The sequence below is a fragment of the Lutjanus erythropterus genome, chromosome 16 (genome assembly GCF_056507025.1).
Source record: "Lutjanus erythropterus isolate fLutEry1 chromosome 16, fLutEry1.hap2, whole genome shotgun sequence".
In the NCBI taxonomy this organism is placed as follows: Eukaryota; Metazoa; Chordata; class Actinopteri; order Lutjaniformes; family Lutjanidae; genus Lutjanus; species Lutjanus erythropterus.
In genome coordinates, this window is record NC_139332.1 from 28,161,975 (window position 1) to 28,179,689 (window position 17,715).

Consider the following 17,715-nt stretch of genomic DNA (forward strand, 5'->3'; position numbering starts at 1 on the left):
TATATATTTTTATGCCACTCTTGCTTTCATTATTGCCCGTTATACATATTATTTTGTGACGTACAAGTTGGAAGCAGCTGTCATAGTGTTGTTTTTTTAGAACAATGTGATCCTGTGAGTATGTTTGATGGTTACCTAGAAACTACTGATTTGTACACTTTATCTTTCTGTTTCAAATAAAGTTGTTTCTGGAATTAAAGTAGAGATTTGTACTGTCTTTTCTTTTAATCTTCGTTTTCCTTTGAAAAGGGCCACAGGTGGGAGTCACAATCAAGTTTGAATAAATATGAAAAATGCGAGGAAACCAGACAAATGTCTTGAGCTCAGGTTTTAGTTTGCTAATTAGTCTGGCTAACTTAACTTGTTAGGTTTAAGAGAAGATCATAAAATAAGTGTGTTAGTTGTTTAATTTATTGTTCATTATGTAACTTATTACACGTTACTGTTATTTCTATATAACAGACCGTCGCTATGGAGAACAGACCGTTGCTATGGACACATTTCAGATGATAATAATAATAATAATAATAATAATAATAATAATAATAATAATAATAAAATAAGGAAAAACATTTTTAAATCAATATTTTTTGTCAAATTATGGATTGTTTTTGGTAACTAATAGGTGGGGTCATGCACAGGGATCAGGTCGTTACTGTGAAATAAACCTCTTCAGGATGATTCAAGACTATTTTGCCCCGTCCACCTCACCTCCTCCACATGTTCTTTATACCTTGTCACCTGACACCAAATCATGATGGTACGTACGGCATCATAGTTTGAAGCACAGGGGCGCTGACTGATTTTGTGCCAGCTCTCTACTACTGTTACACCATGTTTGATTGTGTATTAAAAATCGGTATAATGACTGTTTGAAAACGTGACTGTAAGAAATCTACAGAAAATCATAACCAGACTTTGTAGTTTTCCAGCTCAAAACTTTTCTGTCTTGGTTCCCCCGCACCACTCTAATCAGCCTCATTTCCAGCAGCAGCAGGCAGCTGTTCTCATAAAAAAACATAAAGACAGAAAAATAGCTCTGACAAACCCTGCCAAGCACTAAACAACAGACAGACTCAGTTAACGATGAGCTGGTAAAAAGCATTCGGCAGCTAAACAGCAAGATATTTCCCTTAGGAGATGGTGGAGACCCAAACAGAGCCAAACAAAATGACTTACATTCATCAGGTGGCCAGAAACACGACTCAGAACGAAGCCTTGGATTTTATTTCAGCAGCATCATTGCTATTTGGCATATACATGTAATAAATAAAATACTTTTTGAAGAAAACTGCTTAAAACCTGGACTTGACTATAAAAAAGTGATCAATGAAATTAGCTTAAAAAAAAAAAAGCTGTTGCTGCGTATCAAGTAGTGATCAATAATAGGCAATAGTAGGCAATGTCTTCTCCAAGTTTGTTTCCACACATCAGAGAAAATATATGCCTGAAAATATGAGCTCAGGTGTTGTTTTATGTTAAGCATGTGGAGTAAAATGAATCAATTTTTTTAAGACAATATTACCACAATCAGGATGCTAATTTCTGTTAGCATGTCAATGGGGATTCCCATAATGTGTTAGCATTGAGCATTGATTATTTATATGTATCAAAAAACTTGTTCAGCAATCCAAAAATAGAGTCATGAATTGTAAAACATTATGAGGAAACATTTTTTTTCATACATTAGCCATACCAAATTTATTAAATTGAGAATATTTGGCAGAATGATGCACTGCCCCCAAGTGAAAAAACTAACGGTTGTGTTATTTATCTCTCTACATCCTTTCTATAAGACTCTAACACTAGAATTTCATTATCCATGACATTTATTTTTATATTCCAGAGAGGCAATAAATCATATTCATGCAGTGTTTTGATGACGGACAGCTCCTTTAAATTCTGACTTTAACAGAATGGAAATATGCAGATGTTTAGTATGTAAATGTCAAATCACACCCTCCATCCCATCCATCACTTTACATTAGACATAATAACACACTTCCTCTATGGGATTTACCTTGAGAGCGTATGTGAAGACATAAAGCATTTCTCATCAATGAATGTAAATTCTGTCACCGTATCTTCCGAGCATTACATAATAAAAAACTCAGCCCGAGAGCAGTTTGAGTTAACTGCTAATTTACCACCATCGCTGGGACTAAAATGCGTGAGTGGAATTTCAAAAGGCTTCATACAATTTCTGTGGAGTGTAAATAATGTTTTGATGTGAGCATCCCACCCCTCCACACCCCCGTACACAGATGTTGGCCTGCTGTCAGCTCCAGACTCGGATGTGAGAATGGCTATAAAACACCTCAGAGAGAAGACACACAGTCCACAAGGAGACATTCAGCTTTAGCCAGGTCCCTGACGTAGACCTGTCCTACCTGTCCTCCTCTGTGTGCAAATTACTTAGTATCTTGTAGCTTATATAATGAAGCTAATTAAGCAATGAAATACCTGGTTTTGATCTTTGTTAGGATAATTCATAACCTGACGCCCCAGTTTGTTACACAGAGCCATCTGGGAAGTTGTCCTTAGAAACTGTTTGGAAAAGGGCGAGCACTTTCAAAAAACACTTGGCAGGTAATTGGATTAGCCATCGGTCTACCACGGCTAACTTTAAACAATCAGATCGAACTCTTGCTGAAGCTCGCTAAGCTCTGAAAAGCCTGGTTTTGATCCATTGTTAGGATAATTCATGACCTGGTGGTTTGTTTCACAGAACCATCTGGGCAGTCATCCTTAGAAACTGTTTGGAAAAGGGCAGGCACTTTCAAGAAAACACTTGGCAGGTAATTGGATAAACCATCTGTCTAACTTTAACCAGTCAGGTCAAAAACGTCTTTTTCATCGAGGAAAGCCTTCAGTGCCGTTCTTCCTGAAGTGAAGAAATACTCTCCAGTTCTGATGTAACCGATGCTATCACAGTATCTACATTAAACTTTTCAGGAGTCGTCATTGGTTGTTCGAGATAAGTCGCCTCCATTGACGCTTCTCGCTAATGTCACACTTAAAACCATGACCATAGCAGCCAGTGGTCCCTCCTAGGATGCTGATTGAGGGCACAAATTATGATGCAGACACAAACGAATAACTTGAAGCCTGGCAAGATCTATTCTCCCGTCATCTCATGACATCAGCTGCCTCGCAAAATGAGATATCTCTGGCATGCCCACCTTCAGAAGCCCCCAAAAATTCATGCTTCCCCCACCCCATAATTATTAACAACAACTGGGGAAGTGAGATAAAGTTCAGCGTGGTTGCATCGGCAAACTCTTGTTTGTTTAGTTCCCCTATATAAATCACACTAATTTAATTTTGTTTCACTCTATATTTCTCCCCAGTCATCCACGCCCCCCCACTGGGAACCACCGGCTTAATTGATAATCTTACCTGAAATGCTGTAAGTATGTAAAAGTATGTATTTCACCTCTGGCCATTCAGTGGGATCTTTTCTCCCAAAAAAAAAAGCAAGCTAAGGAGAAGAGACACTGACATAGACCGACAATAGTGATTTTGTCAATACACCTTTTTCTGTCTGGTAAGACATAGGCTGCTGAAATAATCCTTGACAAGCTGAAATTGAGTGTGTTCCAGTACCTTAGTGTGCCGGACAAAGATTTAGTACGAGCCAGTGCACAGTGTGTCAAATGCAGTATGCCAACAATACCAGGATGTCCTTGCTTTTCTGGCTATTCTGACCCACAATCCTTTGTGATGGATGTTTGAGCAAGAGAGTCAAAGTTCAAGGTGCAGTGTTATAACAAAGTCGTTTGTCCCAGTTATACGCACACGTCATGACACAGTGTGTACTTTGTAAGGGCAGGTGCAGTACAAACTAAAAGTAAAAATTAAAATTATGTGATTTGGAACACGGGGCTGATGTTTTTAGCAAGCTAAAGGCATTTTGGTAGGATTTCAGTCACTGTATGCACATTTTGGCGTTGATTGTTTCCCCCTCTGGTGGGTGTGGTGTGGTTTTCTTACGATGCTAACATGAGCACAAAATGCAAAGATTAGTCTGATTAGTCAAATTTTTTGGTCAACCAAAGTATCAACAACAAACTAGTCATGAAATCTGCAGCAAACATCATGGTAATGCCAACTTTGGTTGGTAATATTTCACTGAAAAACCAAAAACATAAATGATGGAGGCCTTTCAGTCTGGACTGAAAGCCAGGCCATGAGTTTGGCAAAAAACTTTGAACAGCAGTGCTTTTCCAGAAATAATGTCATTACTGTTCTAAAAGGTAATGCTGGCTAATCTATAGAACACCCTGAACAAGCTTCATATGAACCATTTCTTCGGTAGAAGCAGTTCAAGGTTAAATCTCAGGACTGGTAGGTGGAAAAATGTCTTGTAATTGTCGGATGAACTGACCCTTTACGGCCCTCGCAGGACACAAATAAGCTCTTGTGTTCGCAGACGTCCGCTGCACTTTAAAAACTTGAACTGAGATGCAGTCAGATGGGTGTTTGGATTGACCTGCAAGAAAAAAGATGTTCTATTTTTTTCTGTGACTCAAACTAAAAGCCCTCACAGCTCAGCTATTGTGTGTCCGCGGTGTCAGTCAGTGTCAGTGTGCTCTCCAACCACGTGTAAGACCAACTGTAATGATCATGTTTAGTGGGACCGTGGTATTGATCTTCATCCTGAGTGGGTTGGAAGAAAAGACAGATGGCAATGCATTTGACGCACAAATGTAAAAAAAAAAAAAAAAAAATCTACAGTCAATTAATCATTATTCTCCAGAACAGCTAAACCATCACTTGGAATAGTCGATGCGTTCATCTTCTTCTGCTGTTCAAAGTAAAACGAGAAAACAACACATCGTATAACATAGAGCACAACTCTAATGAGGACCAAATCAGAATCTGATGAGGCTTCTAATCATATTGTGTAATTTATTTATATTTTGCTAATCTCTTTTCGTGTTTGGCAAAATATAAAACTCATCCAATTACATTTACTCTTCCAAACAGCAGAGACGGATGCCAAAGCCCCGGATCCCCTTTGTAGACAATTTTAATGTGTCAAACATAATTTATTTGGCTGCGCTGGACAGCAAACAAGCCAAAGACTGGCTATTTCTACTGAAATAAAATTATCGTTCCCACATTTTGTAGGAAAACCGTTGAGGAAGTTTTCGTGTCACTCTTGGACTACGGTGGTGTGATTTATAGACACGCATCCTCTTCAACTCTTACATAAAACTTGAAAAGATAAATTATGAGATTATTTCTTGAACAGTTTTCACAATCAGCAGACAGAATTATTAGTAATTTAGTGTCTTAAATATGTGCTTGGTTCGTTTGCTTTCTGACCACAAACAAACCACATTAGAGTCCGTTTGGAAGAGGACTAAAACCCTCCTTTTCAAATGGTCTCAGTCCAGTTGTTTGGTCTTCATCAGGGTGAGTCTCAAAAATATAAATATTAACATTCAGTCTTTTTCGGAGGTCTGAGCTGAATGCAGTCTTGAGGCAGTTTTATGGACCCATCGGGGAGCTGGGGAACTCTACAGCGGTAACATGTAGACCTACACTAAGTAGCTAGCAAGCTAATGTTAGTGTGCAGGAAAGGGTTTGTGTTGCTTGGTAACAGTCCAGTCTACTGGCAGAACTATTTTTGTTGGCGGGGCCGGAAAATACATAGTATATACATAGTACATAAACTCAATTATAGTTTGTTGTTTTTTTTATTCCTTTTAACTAATTAATGGTGCTTGTAAAACTGTTGGATCATATTCAATACAACAGTACTCCCAATGTGTGATATGGCTTTATTATATAATCAGGTCTTCTCTCCAAGAGACGTGACACTCGCTGGTACTTTTTTGTTATCTTACTGGTAGAAATTGTTTTGGTCTTTGTGGGTCAGTTCATGTCAGAAAAAGCACCTCTGTCCTGTGGTGTCCCACAGGGTTCTGTTCTGGGTCCTGTGTCGTTTTCTTTATATTCGTATGCTGCCTATTGGACAGATAATTGGCAGCTATAGTGGCACCCTTATCATTTCTATGCGGATGACAGTCAGTTGTATTATTCTTTTAAACCCGATGAGAGTAATCGATTGGCCATTATAAATGAAAGTTTGGATGCTATCAAGATTTGGATGGCTGACAACTGCCTTCAGTTAAAAGAAAAAAGACAGAGGCTCTTATGATTGCGCCTGAGAATCTGATTTCAAACATCACACAGACTTTAGGGTAATTAAGTCTTTGTGTACAGCACAACCATTGAAATGTAGGTGTCATCTTTGACCAATCTGTCTTTTGACAATCACAACTGCCAGCCTCATGTTTTTTCCAACTGACGGACCCTCCAGGAAGTTGCACTGCTGCGATTCCAACAGTTACTGTAAATTCAAGCAATCATCATGAATTCTGCACAACCTTGCAATTTTGTCCAACCGTCATAGTTTCCTGCAATCTACCACCAGTCACAGCAGTCCTCCATGCAAATGTTATACATTTACGTCTGAAGGAATCAACTCAGTGTAGACGGTACATTAAAAAGGTTGAATCCTACTTAATATACAATTAATTTCCCCCGGCCCCTCCTCCCAAGACTCCAGGAAGCTCAGGCAGGCTGCAGGAACAGGAGCGCAAGCTGAGCAAAACATTGTAATGACAAAAACAAGCGAGGATGAGTCTCACTGCTCTGAAAATATACAATCTGGAGTTTGAGTTCAGTGACTGCCTGTCTCACTGCCTTCCAGACTCCATTAACACTTTGCTCAGTTTAACTATTATAAACATCTACTCCTTCTAGAAGATAGTTAATGTTTTTTTTTAACGATTTATAAACAAACACTTATTAATTCGGCGAGAATCTGGCATTAATTTGAACTCTAATTACTGTGAAACGGGTAAATTAAAACAGTCATTTCAAAAGGAGGACTCCACGGCTGTAGCGTTGTTGTCAGAAAAGCAAGTATTTCAGATTAACGTTTCCTTAATCACTGATGACATATCATGGTCATTTTATGATAAACTACAGTAAATATGTTACAGATTTGTACTTTAATCAATAGCACTACATTAAACATGATAAAAGACAGCTGTACAACTGACATTTGATCGACAGATGATTTCTGGCGATTGCAGAGCAGAAACACCACAGCAATTATCCATTATCAAAAACAACATAAAACCTGTAGGTTAACACTTAAAATGATGTTCCTGTATGGCAGGCCATGATTAGCAAGCAGCCTGAGAGATGGAAGTTAAATAACTGGTCCATCCTCGCTAGAACATTAAATAGTCTGAATTTAGTTTAATCAAACAGAAGAATTGCAGAGGAGGAACTGATGGAGAGAATAAAGTTGAGAGAGAAATACAGTGCAAGAGGGCAGGATGCACTGAGAGAAAAAGAAAATGAGGGAGGATGAGCAGACACATTATTCAGGTAGATGCAGAGATAAGAAACTTTCTGGCTCATTAACTCTGCAATAAACGTGTTTGAGCACAATAAAAAGAGGTTGTTCGGTGATGATGGGACTGTAATGTTCGTTACGACACCCCGGACAGAGACAGCAACAAAGACAAGGGGCGGTGTAATTACAGCTCTCCTGCAACAAGGGAGCAGCCTCAGCTTTTATGAATAATTACACGTGGAAGAAAACGCACTGTGTCGAGTGGCTGTTGCAAAAAGAAGTCAATTTTCGTCCAACGACTGTGATGGAAAACTACTGTTTATCATATAGAGCTACAGTAATGAAACCAAGTGCTGTGAAGCCCTCAGCCAAGAATTTATGCGTCCATTTATGCATGTGGCGGTATATATTTCAAGAAAAGGCCATGAAAAGACCAAAACCAACAATGAAGAATTACTGTCTGTGTCCAAAGATACACAGACTGATACTATGCTGTGATTCAAGGTGTAAAGTGGATTTATTTACGCATTTCTTTATTTATTTATGCACCGATATATACAATACATGAATGAGCCACAGTGCTGCTCTGTGCGACAGGCTCCTTTATTTGAAAACTGTCTAATCTGGGGTTCTTTTCCTGTTTCCTCCACTGCTGATGCTGTTAATGTCATTTTCATGAGTGAACATCTCCTGGTATATGGAGCAGGAACCATATAGCCGTATCATAAATCAAAAATGCGCCAACAGAATAAGAGAACAATTCCTTTTGTCACTTTTTTTACTGTGGTAAAGACTCAGTCTTAGTACTTAAGCGCTTTAACAGTTGCGGTATTTGGGAGCCTTAGAATACATGTCTAATGAATGGGTGTCTGCCTAAAACTCTTCAGACACTAAGTTAAAAGTTTAGCGTTTTTCATTTTATGTTTTGACACCTTCACCTTATAGCTAGAGTTTAAAGGAAAAGTTTGACATATCTTGGAAAATATACTTGTTTATTTGCTGAGAGTTAGATGTGAAGATTGGCATCACTCTCATGTCTGTACAGTAAATGTAAAGCTACCACCGGCAGCCTGTTAGTGTAGCTTAGCTTAGCATAAAGACTGCAAATAGAGGGAAACAGCTAGCATGGCTCAAAAATCCACCTGGCAGCACCATTAAACCTCACTTACTTACACATATTTTATGTTGTTTGTTTAATTGGAACAAAAACAAACTGTAAAAAATGACAATAAGCTAAGCTAACCATGCAGCTGCTGGCTGCAGCTTTCTATTTACCATACTGACATAAGAGTGGTGGAAACCATCTTGTCTAACTCTCAGCAAGAAAACAAATACATGCATTTCCTAAAATGTAAACTTAAAAACTTCAAGACACAACCTTCGTACACTGACGAGACTGCACAATGCTGGAAATTTCTGCAATTTACTGCTAGGAAGATATAATTTGATGCATAAATCTGCTGATGAATGAAGTGTATCTACGTTAAAAATAAGAGTCATCTACCTTATCTCAAGATGTTGCCACTTTCCATGCTGTTGAAAAATCCGTTGCCTCGTTGGGAAGAGACGGCTGTGCAGGTATGACATCCTTAACATCTAATTACTTTCCCTCCGTCTACTGATCTCATCGGGGAGGAACTCTATTCATTACCAGAGAATGTGCAATCAGCTCAGTGACAATTTACTTACACGATTCTCCTGCTGCAGAAATATACAGGTTTGTTTACTTTAATCGTTTAATCATTTAAAAAGGTGCCAATTACACCTGCGGATGAGAGCGGCCTCATCAGGAGGAGCTGAGCTTTAATCACAAGCCAATTGTTTTTTTCAAGGCCTCTCAGTTCTCCTTATAGGTAATACGACACAATAACACTCTTATATCCTGTTGCCGCACTTGATAAGTACACTTACAGTAAAGGGTGATTCACTGCTTATCGTAACAAGAATAAAACACCAACCTGAGCAACAAACTGAGTTGATTCTTATTAAAGGGACAGTTAAGCTTTTTCCTCTTACCTGTGGTGTTATTTATGCATCTAGATTGTTTTAGTGTGAGTTGCAGAGTTTTGGAGATAATAGTCATAGAGACTCTAGGAGGAACTAGATGGCACTCGACTTGTGGTGACATTTGAAAAACTCATCGCCAATGTCTCATTCCTGAAATCATGACCAGGTTACTCCAGATAATCCACAGACCTTGTTGTGAACAGTAGCGGTAAGAAAATCGTGATACACTTGAGTATCGCGGTATTATGTTGTGATACGTGCAAAGATTCCTGGCAGTGGTTTAGTTTGTGTTGTGTTTAAACCCCTGACCGTTAGATAGTAGTTTTGTTATCTAAATTCACTTTTGGGTCTCTGTAAATAATATTACAAAGAATATGGTCTAGACCTGTTTTTTATGAACAGTGGTCTGAGGTAACTTCTGTTGTGATCGTCAAAATTTGAGTTAGTTTATATTTGGCATCGCTGTGCAAAAATCCACAATATCCTTTCAGAATACTATGATTCAAGTGGTCTGGGAGAAAACTAGATTTCTTCTCCCCTTCTTGTCTCTGTTTTCAGTCTTTCTTGTCATGGGAGAGTTTGGCCAATCACAGTAAGTGATTCTGAAGAAAGATAGTTGACTGAGTCTCATAAATCTGTCATATATTTACGAGAAAAACTGAACTCAAACTCCAGAGTGTGTATTTTCACAGAAGTTGACTTTCCAGGATAACAGACAATGTACAGATATAGACAGCTGATTAACTTGCAGTGTGGGACTTGTCGCTTCAATCATAGATCGTATATTAAATAGGATTTCAACCTAGTTAATATACTGTCTATGGCTCCAACTCACTATTTAGATGGCAGGACTCATTTTTGAATGTGCAACTGTTACATACTGTTCCTTTAAAATTAGATTTATGTGCTTTTGTTGTCTTTTTATCTCTTATGTAAAACACTTTGCCTTGAAAGGTGCTATTCTGTGTGATGCGGTGTTGTGTGTTATTTCATCTGTCCTTGTGTTGTTGTTGTGATGTACTGTAAGGTGTAAAGTTGGTCATGTAAAAATACAAAAACAATAAGATAAATCAAGAAATATTCCAATCTTTGCTACAACATCATGATGAATCACTGAGATCTGCCAGACTTGCGCTCTGATCTTACAAATACACTGTAATAAAATCTGAAAATGTAGTACAGCTCCCAGACTGCAGTTTGTTACTCTTCCAACACAATATGAATATGTAGAATATAATATTACAACACTGGGATCTGTGATGATGACATTGTTTCTGCATTACTTCTGACAGTTCTTCTTCGGTGTGTAAAGTGATAAAATTGTCAACAAATATCTCAGCCAGTCTATTTTATATACTTTACACCATAATTAACTATTTTATTAAACTAATTAATTTAATTCCATCTATTGAAGCTGCATGTTAATTATACTGACACGCAATAGTGTGCGTCTAAATTAGCTGCCAGCATCAGCAGTTCATAATCCGTATTTTCTTCCTGATTTGATTATGATTCATGGTCTGATCAGAGAACTCGTATATCTTGTATTGAATGACTGAATGCGTGTCTGTAGAAACACAAAAACTGCTGGTGAAATATGATCCAGCTGCAGACTGCTGCTGTCTCAGGAAACAGGATTTTAATTTAGTGGCAGATCAAGTTTCTTGGCCCCGCAGCCAATCAAGTCACAGGGACTGATTAAAGAAAGCACAGCTGTCAATCGGGGAAATACCCCGTTGATAAAGTTTTAAAAGGTTTTGTAAAGGTGTTTTTTGAACGCAGCGATATAAAGGTTTGGGTAATGCAACCGGTGAGCAGTAACTGTCTTTCATTATCTAATTCTCTGCGGTCAGATGGCTTGACAAGGGTTTTTTTTTTTTCCTGCCGTGTGTGAGTAAAGGCAGAGCCCGTCCTCAGAGACATTAGCGGCTCCGTCAGGCCGCCTTCGCGTAATCTAGGGATGCTGCTACAGCTAATAAAAACAAGTGGTGCAGTATAATTCAATTGCACACCAATAATTAAATAAAAACACATGGTAAAACTGTATTTCCCTGAGCAAAACAATGACAGAGAAGAGAGAAAAGGGTGATTTCCCATGGCCTTTAGAGTGGCTAAGCAGAAGAAAACAAATCGCCTCAGAAACCAGCAGGACTCGGGGGAGCTGAGGACACAAATTGCAGAGTCTTCACAAAATTGCTCTTCCTGATGGAGACTATTGAATTGTAAAGCTAAACTGCCTCCGCACGGCTCCGCGGTTGTTTCAGTTCACACAACACTGGCAATTTCAAGCTTGATCAATAAATTGGTTAGAGCCTGTAATTCTTTTAGTTTTACCCAAACAGCAAACACAGACTGGCTGCCTCCTGGTTATTGTTGCCTTCAGTCGATCACGAAAAGACACAGATATGAATCTGTTTCCCGCAAGAATCAAAGGTGACGTGTTTAAGCCTCTTTGGATCCAATCATGGGACAATATTCATCCTGTATCTCTCCTGCGTGTGTCCATCTCGCCTTTTCGTGAGACACAATCAGAAAATTAAAAAAAAAAAAAAAAGAGGAAGGGAAGTGGACTGTCCTTTTCTTTACAAAAAAAACCCATTTGCGTCTCTCTTGGATCTTTTCATATTTAGCTGGTCAAGTGGATGCTTTTCGGGGTTTCTTTAAATGGAAAAAGAAAATGTCACTGCTGAACAGGCACAGCAGAAATGGTTGTGTACTGGCAGGATTTTGGCTTCACTGAAGATGTGGAAAAAAGGGGGAATGCAGGAGGAAAAGTTCAAAAGTTTAAAACACAAGCTTTCTTCCATTATCGTTTCTAAGCAGGTTTCTAAGTAGAACATGTACTGTGGTTAAATTACAGAGGAAAAATGACATGGGGACGGGTGATGACGAACTTTTCTTTTGATGATTTGATACTTTTTGCTACAAGTTTACCAATACAAACAAGTACAATTAAATAAAAATGTGCTGTGCCAATAAATGCTGATGATATTTATGATATATGATAATAAAATAAGCAATTATATTGTTGCAGCCACAAACAGAATCTGCAGTTTTCAGTAGCGGTAATCCAGGACAAAAATCTGCAGATTGTCTTGATTGTTGTTGAGCATTGTTAAGCATACAATACCTTAAAAAGAAAAACCTAAAATGACCTCAAGTGTAGTTCAAAGAAATATTTAGTAGAGCCTTTAAATTTGAGATTTGTTTTCCATCAACAACACTTCAAAACAAAATGTTGGAAAAGTCATCCAGCATGAAATGTTTGACACATGGCCACTAAAATGTCAAAGGGGCTAAAATGAATTTGTGAACCATTAATCATCATCATCATTCTTCAGTCAACATGTATGCATACAAACACATTAATAAATAACTGGTAATGTGCTTGTTAACATTCTGAGCAGCATCTCTGTTCGTTTAAAATCTGCAGAAAATCTGCAGAAATGTCGCCGACGTTCTGCAGTGCAGATTCTGTGTGGGCCTGAATTCTTGGCTTTGGTCAGCCTCCTTATAACTTCCAAGGTGAGTCGTTTTTAAATGTTTTTAAAAGTTTTTTTTAGATTGCTACTCGTGTCGCTGCTGTGGGCCACTGGCTCAAGAATCTTGCTATATTTTTATCTAAAGGTGAAAAGGGTCAGAGAAATATATCAGGGCTGTTTACTGGCACAAACATTATACAAACGTATTGAAAACATTTGGTGATATGGTGATAGAGCCACCCATTATTTGTTTTTATATAGTTTTATTACCAGTAGGTTTTTAAAATGAATCAATACTAAATGAATAGCTTTTGAGTATCAATGCCTCAAACCCACAGAATCAGTCCAGCCATCCCTAATCAGCTGCCATAAACAGTATTTCTACTCCCAGCTTGTGTGAGAAGTGTATCACTTCCACTTCAACCTTCACCACCACTTAAAAAGGAAAAAGAAAGCAGCAGACATGATTGAATTTTTAGGCCTCTTGAGATTTTAGGCTTCAAGTCCATTTGATCCGTCCAAGATTGAGGCTAATGCAACAGGAGCCAGTGAGATGTGTGAAACATGTTTATGGAAATTTATGGAAATGAATGTTCGCTTCTTTCATACTTCCGCAGTTATGATTGCAATGTGAGCCAAAGCCGAGGGATTTCCTCAGCATCCTCCTCCCCACTGACCATCTGACAAAATACTACAACACAGCCAGCCTTCAATAAGAGTCATTCATTAAGAGAAATGTACACTCTTGTATTTATGAATCGGAATTCACGGTTTTACAAATGTTTGAGATAATGCAGCGAGCATCAGTGGGGCAATACATGAAATGTATATTCATGAAACATCCAAGATCATTAAATAGGATGCATTTAAGAACAGTGTGTTGCATTAAAGCATTTAAAGATGTGATATGATTATTTAATAGGATGGCAACTAAGTATTTTCATTATCACTTACTCCATCCATCATTTTCTTGATGAACCGATTAATTGTTTGTCAGAAAATGATCACAAATGTTGATCGTTTCTCAAAGCCTGAGAGGACGTCGGCAAATGTGCTTTTTTTTGTACACACACCAATGTTAAAGGTCATAGACGACCAAAGAAACCAGAAAATACTCACATTCGAGAAGCTGGAATCAAAGAGATTTGGATATTTTTATCAAAGCTGAATCTAAACCAGTCACAGATTATCAAAATAACTTAATGAACTAATCGTTGCAGCTCTATTATTTAATCCTTTAATTTAGTTAATGAACACCCTGGAGATATTCAGCTCTGGTGAATTTTTATCATTAGAATTTGTCTTTCAGAACATGGTTCCTGACTTGAAACATGAAACACGAGGAGAATCAAACGACAAACTTCAGCACAGACAGATGATGCACAAATTTACACATAAGGACGTTTTTTTTCTTTTCCACTTGTAGCAGACAACACATGTTCAGTTTGGAATGGTCGCCCTCTGAGGGGGTAAAGAGATGAAAGCTAACCGGAGTCCCAAATCTAATTATTATTGACCTTTAGAACAAAGAGGTTACTGGAGGTCAGGATGTACAGTCTCTCATTGGTTGCTCTGAAGCCCAGGATTGGTTTATCAGAGTCCAGGCTGGCCACCTGTTGCTTGGCAACCTGCCCCACCTGACGGCCCTGCTTCCTGTTGAAGAGGACGGTTTCCACTGGCGACGGCTGCCGGTAGATGAATGCACGGCGGAGACACTCGCACAGGGAGGCGTAGGAGAAGTTTGGAGCGCAGGTCGCAAACTTTTTGTCCCGTTTGGATGCCTGGACGTAGCCTAGAAAACAGGACAGAGAACAGATACGGTTATACACGGTCACAGCTGCCCCAACAGCTGAGCCAATGCGGTTCAACTGGAGCACTTGCAGCATCAGTTTGCAGATGAATCCTGCCGACACAGCGACGTATTTAACCTTTAACCTTTAGGCTACAGAAGAACTGGCTGAACCAAGTGCACATTTTGTGATTTTCATATGTTTTGCTGCTGACCCCGTCCACAGCAGGACATTACTTAGCTTCTGCGCCAGCACTCAAACTGCTTCTACAACCTGGGGGCATGCTGACCGCCATCTACTATAAGTAATGCACTTTCTGTGGATAAGTACTTCACACAACCCCACTTTAAATAATCCAAACTATCCCTTTCGAGACTTATTTAACAGGGATTAAGTGTTCGGCTGAAGATGAAGGCGTGTTTAAAATCTGCAGCAAATGTTTCAACTTTCATCAGAGCCGACAGATTCATGATTTAAAAGGATTTAAATACAGAAGGATCAAGTGCAATTAATGAGACAGAATTCAGTTAGAAAGAGGCAGGACTGAAATAGCAGAGATATATAAATGTTTTCTAGTCACTTAAACTGAAAATGGCTCTACAGACGTAACACATTAACAAATGGACAAAATAAGTAATTTCAAGATATCACCTTGAGCTCTGGTTAAACAAACTGTTAAAGCCTTCACCACTGACATTCAGTCTTTTGTTCTGTCCTTCAGGTTCTGAGTGGCAGAAAGCTATTTTTTTTTTTAAATTCCTTAAACTGCTCAGAGCATGTTTATATTTGCTAAAACAGAAGGTCACTCCATACCATGACGACAGGAGACAGGACAAAAGACCTGAGCCTTTGTTTGGTCTCCGTCGCTGCTGAAAAACACATTATCCTTCTGTCTTGCAATCTGATTAGTCAGTTCCTGTGTGCTGAGATTTCCCTTCTGACACCAGGATGTTTCAATAACAGAGGAAGGGACATTTTTCTCCTCTGCAGCTCAATGTTGTCATTAAGACTAATCTGATTAGTTCTGCAAAATAATGTTGTAGAGACTCAACCCGCTCAACAAATACCGAAGCCTTATTACTGCGTTATAAAAAATTCGTCTCTCTCAAAAACATTTTTCGCTCTGAAATTCATCATCTCAGATTTATATACACATGAATAGAGATGGGAATTGAAAAGGTTTTGTTGATGCCAATGCCATTATCCATTCTGCATAACTGTCAGATTCTTTATCAGTGCCTTTATTGATTCCTGATCAGTTTTCTGTTGGATGAAAAGCAGGTCTACACGGGTTTTAGGAGTCATTGCAACTTTTTTTTTATTATCTCTGAGTCTGAACAAGTGTATCAGCAGAGTGGCAAAGGAGAGAATATTTGTTTTTATTTAGATTTTCTTAGTTAAAGAAAAATCTGCTGCCTGCTTCTGTGGTGCTAATGTCATAATAACAGGTTATTACACAGCTCTGTTAAATATTCCATCCTGATTGGTCAACACAGTGTTCTAAGGTCTGTTATTTCTGTATAGCAGACCGTTGCTATGATGAACAGACCATTGCTATGGATGCAGTTCTTTTCATTTCATTTTTAAATCAATATTTTGTGCCAAATCTTTGCTTTTGTTGCCAAGTAACCTTGTAATAAGTGGATAATATACAGCGAGCGGGTCATTATTGTGAAATAAACCCTTACCCCTGACCCCTGTGTGTTAAATACATGGTGTTCCTGGAATTTAAGCCTATGTTGTATAGAGTTTCAGTGGATTATTGAAATTATCATTTGACAGACATTATAATGAGTACTGTTTTAAATCTACCTTCATTAGTTCCATCAGTGTGGACACGTGAGTTTGACTGTCAGAAAAGCATTATTGGATAAATGGATGAAACACAGGACTCTCACCCAGGAGAGTGGGCTTCATTTCCCATGTGAAACTAAATGTCACTATTCACATTTTTTTCTTTTAGACTCAGTAGACTTATTACTTAGCATTATTTTCAGTTTTCAGTTGCAGTTTGGTTCGGTTTAGGTCCAATAACTGGGAAGGTTTAGGCACAAAAACAACTTGGGTAGGTTTAGGAAAAGATTGTGGTTTATGGATAAACAGTCTTTCACAATGTTAGAAAGGGTTTCTGTCAATCACAACGGGTCGTTGAGGCAACAAATACTAGCCAATCACAGAATAGCACGGTGGGACTAGCCAGAACAGTCTTGCAGGAAAAAAAAAAATCAGAAAACCTTGCAGGCATCAGTTAAAGGCTTTGATAAGCTAAGAGGCATGTGATTCTGATGGATCAGACAAATCGAAATCTTTTCTCAACTGGAAAAGGCTCTGAATTCACATCTCTACACATGAACCTAATGTTTGTTTGCAGAATGTATATTTTCTAGACTTTGAATGAGCCACTAAATGCTAAAAGCTGGTTTAATAGAGGCCTGTTCATAATAAACTCCTTTCTATCACACCTTAACAAGCGTGATTTGGATGTTTAAACATGCATATTTTCAGCCCATTTTCCTCCGGAGTCTCACTGAGATCATTTCTGAAAATATCTCCGGGGATCCATCTGCACTCTGAGATTAGATAATGTGTGGTAAAACTCTGAGGTGTTAAAAGAAGAGAAAAAAAAGACAAATGAAGATGTCGTACCTGTCAAACTGGAAAATTGAAATACAACTTGTTCCAGATGCCGTCGTCGAAGAGTGATAGATGAGTAGATAAATCAAATCATGACAAAGATTGAAAGAGACTGTAGAAATGTGTACACTGGCCTGGCTGATGGCCTGAGTGTTTGATTTGAGAAAATTAACTGAACAGTCTCAACACATCAGTCACTGACTACACTAAGAGGCTCAATACGGCCCAGTTATCACCCTTCGTTTTATTATCCAGACCTCTCTGAATGCTTTACGCCGTATGCTGAGCAGAAGAGAGATCTGATAATGATTCTGTTTTTCTGACAATCTCTGCATATTTCTTTTTGTGTCCTGGTGGGCTACGAGCGGCGTCGGTAAACTCCCTCTTGTCGTTAACTGCAGTTTTATTGCAGCCATTTAAA

At 38.5% G+C, this 17,715-nt stretch overlaps 1 protein-coding gene across 1 annotated transcript in view; it reads right to left on the minus strand.

Moving 5' to 3' along the window:
* Positions 1–13,887: 13,887 nt before the first annotated feature.
* The window catches only part of nudcd1 (NudC domain containing 1), a 53,976-nt gene continuing 50,148 nt past the window's right edge, over positions 13,888–17,715 (minus strand). Inside the window, exon 10 of the mRNA XM_084739103.1 lies at positions 13,888–14,662. Within this exon, the coding sequence (XP_084595229.1) occupies positions 14,373–14,662 (290 nt within the window). The 3' untranslated portion in view covers positions 13,888–14,372. The remainder of the gene's footprint in view (positions 14,663–17,715) is intronic.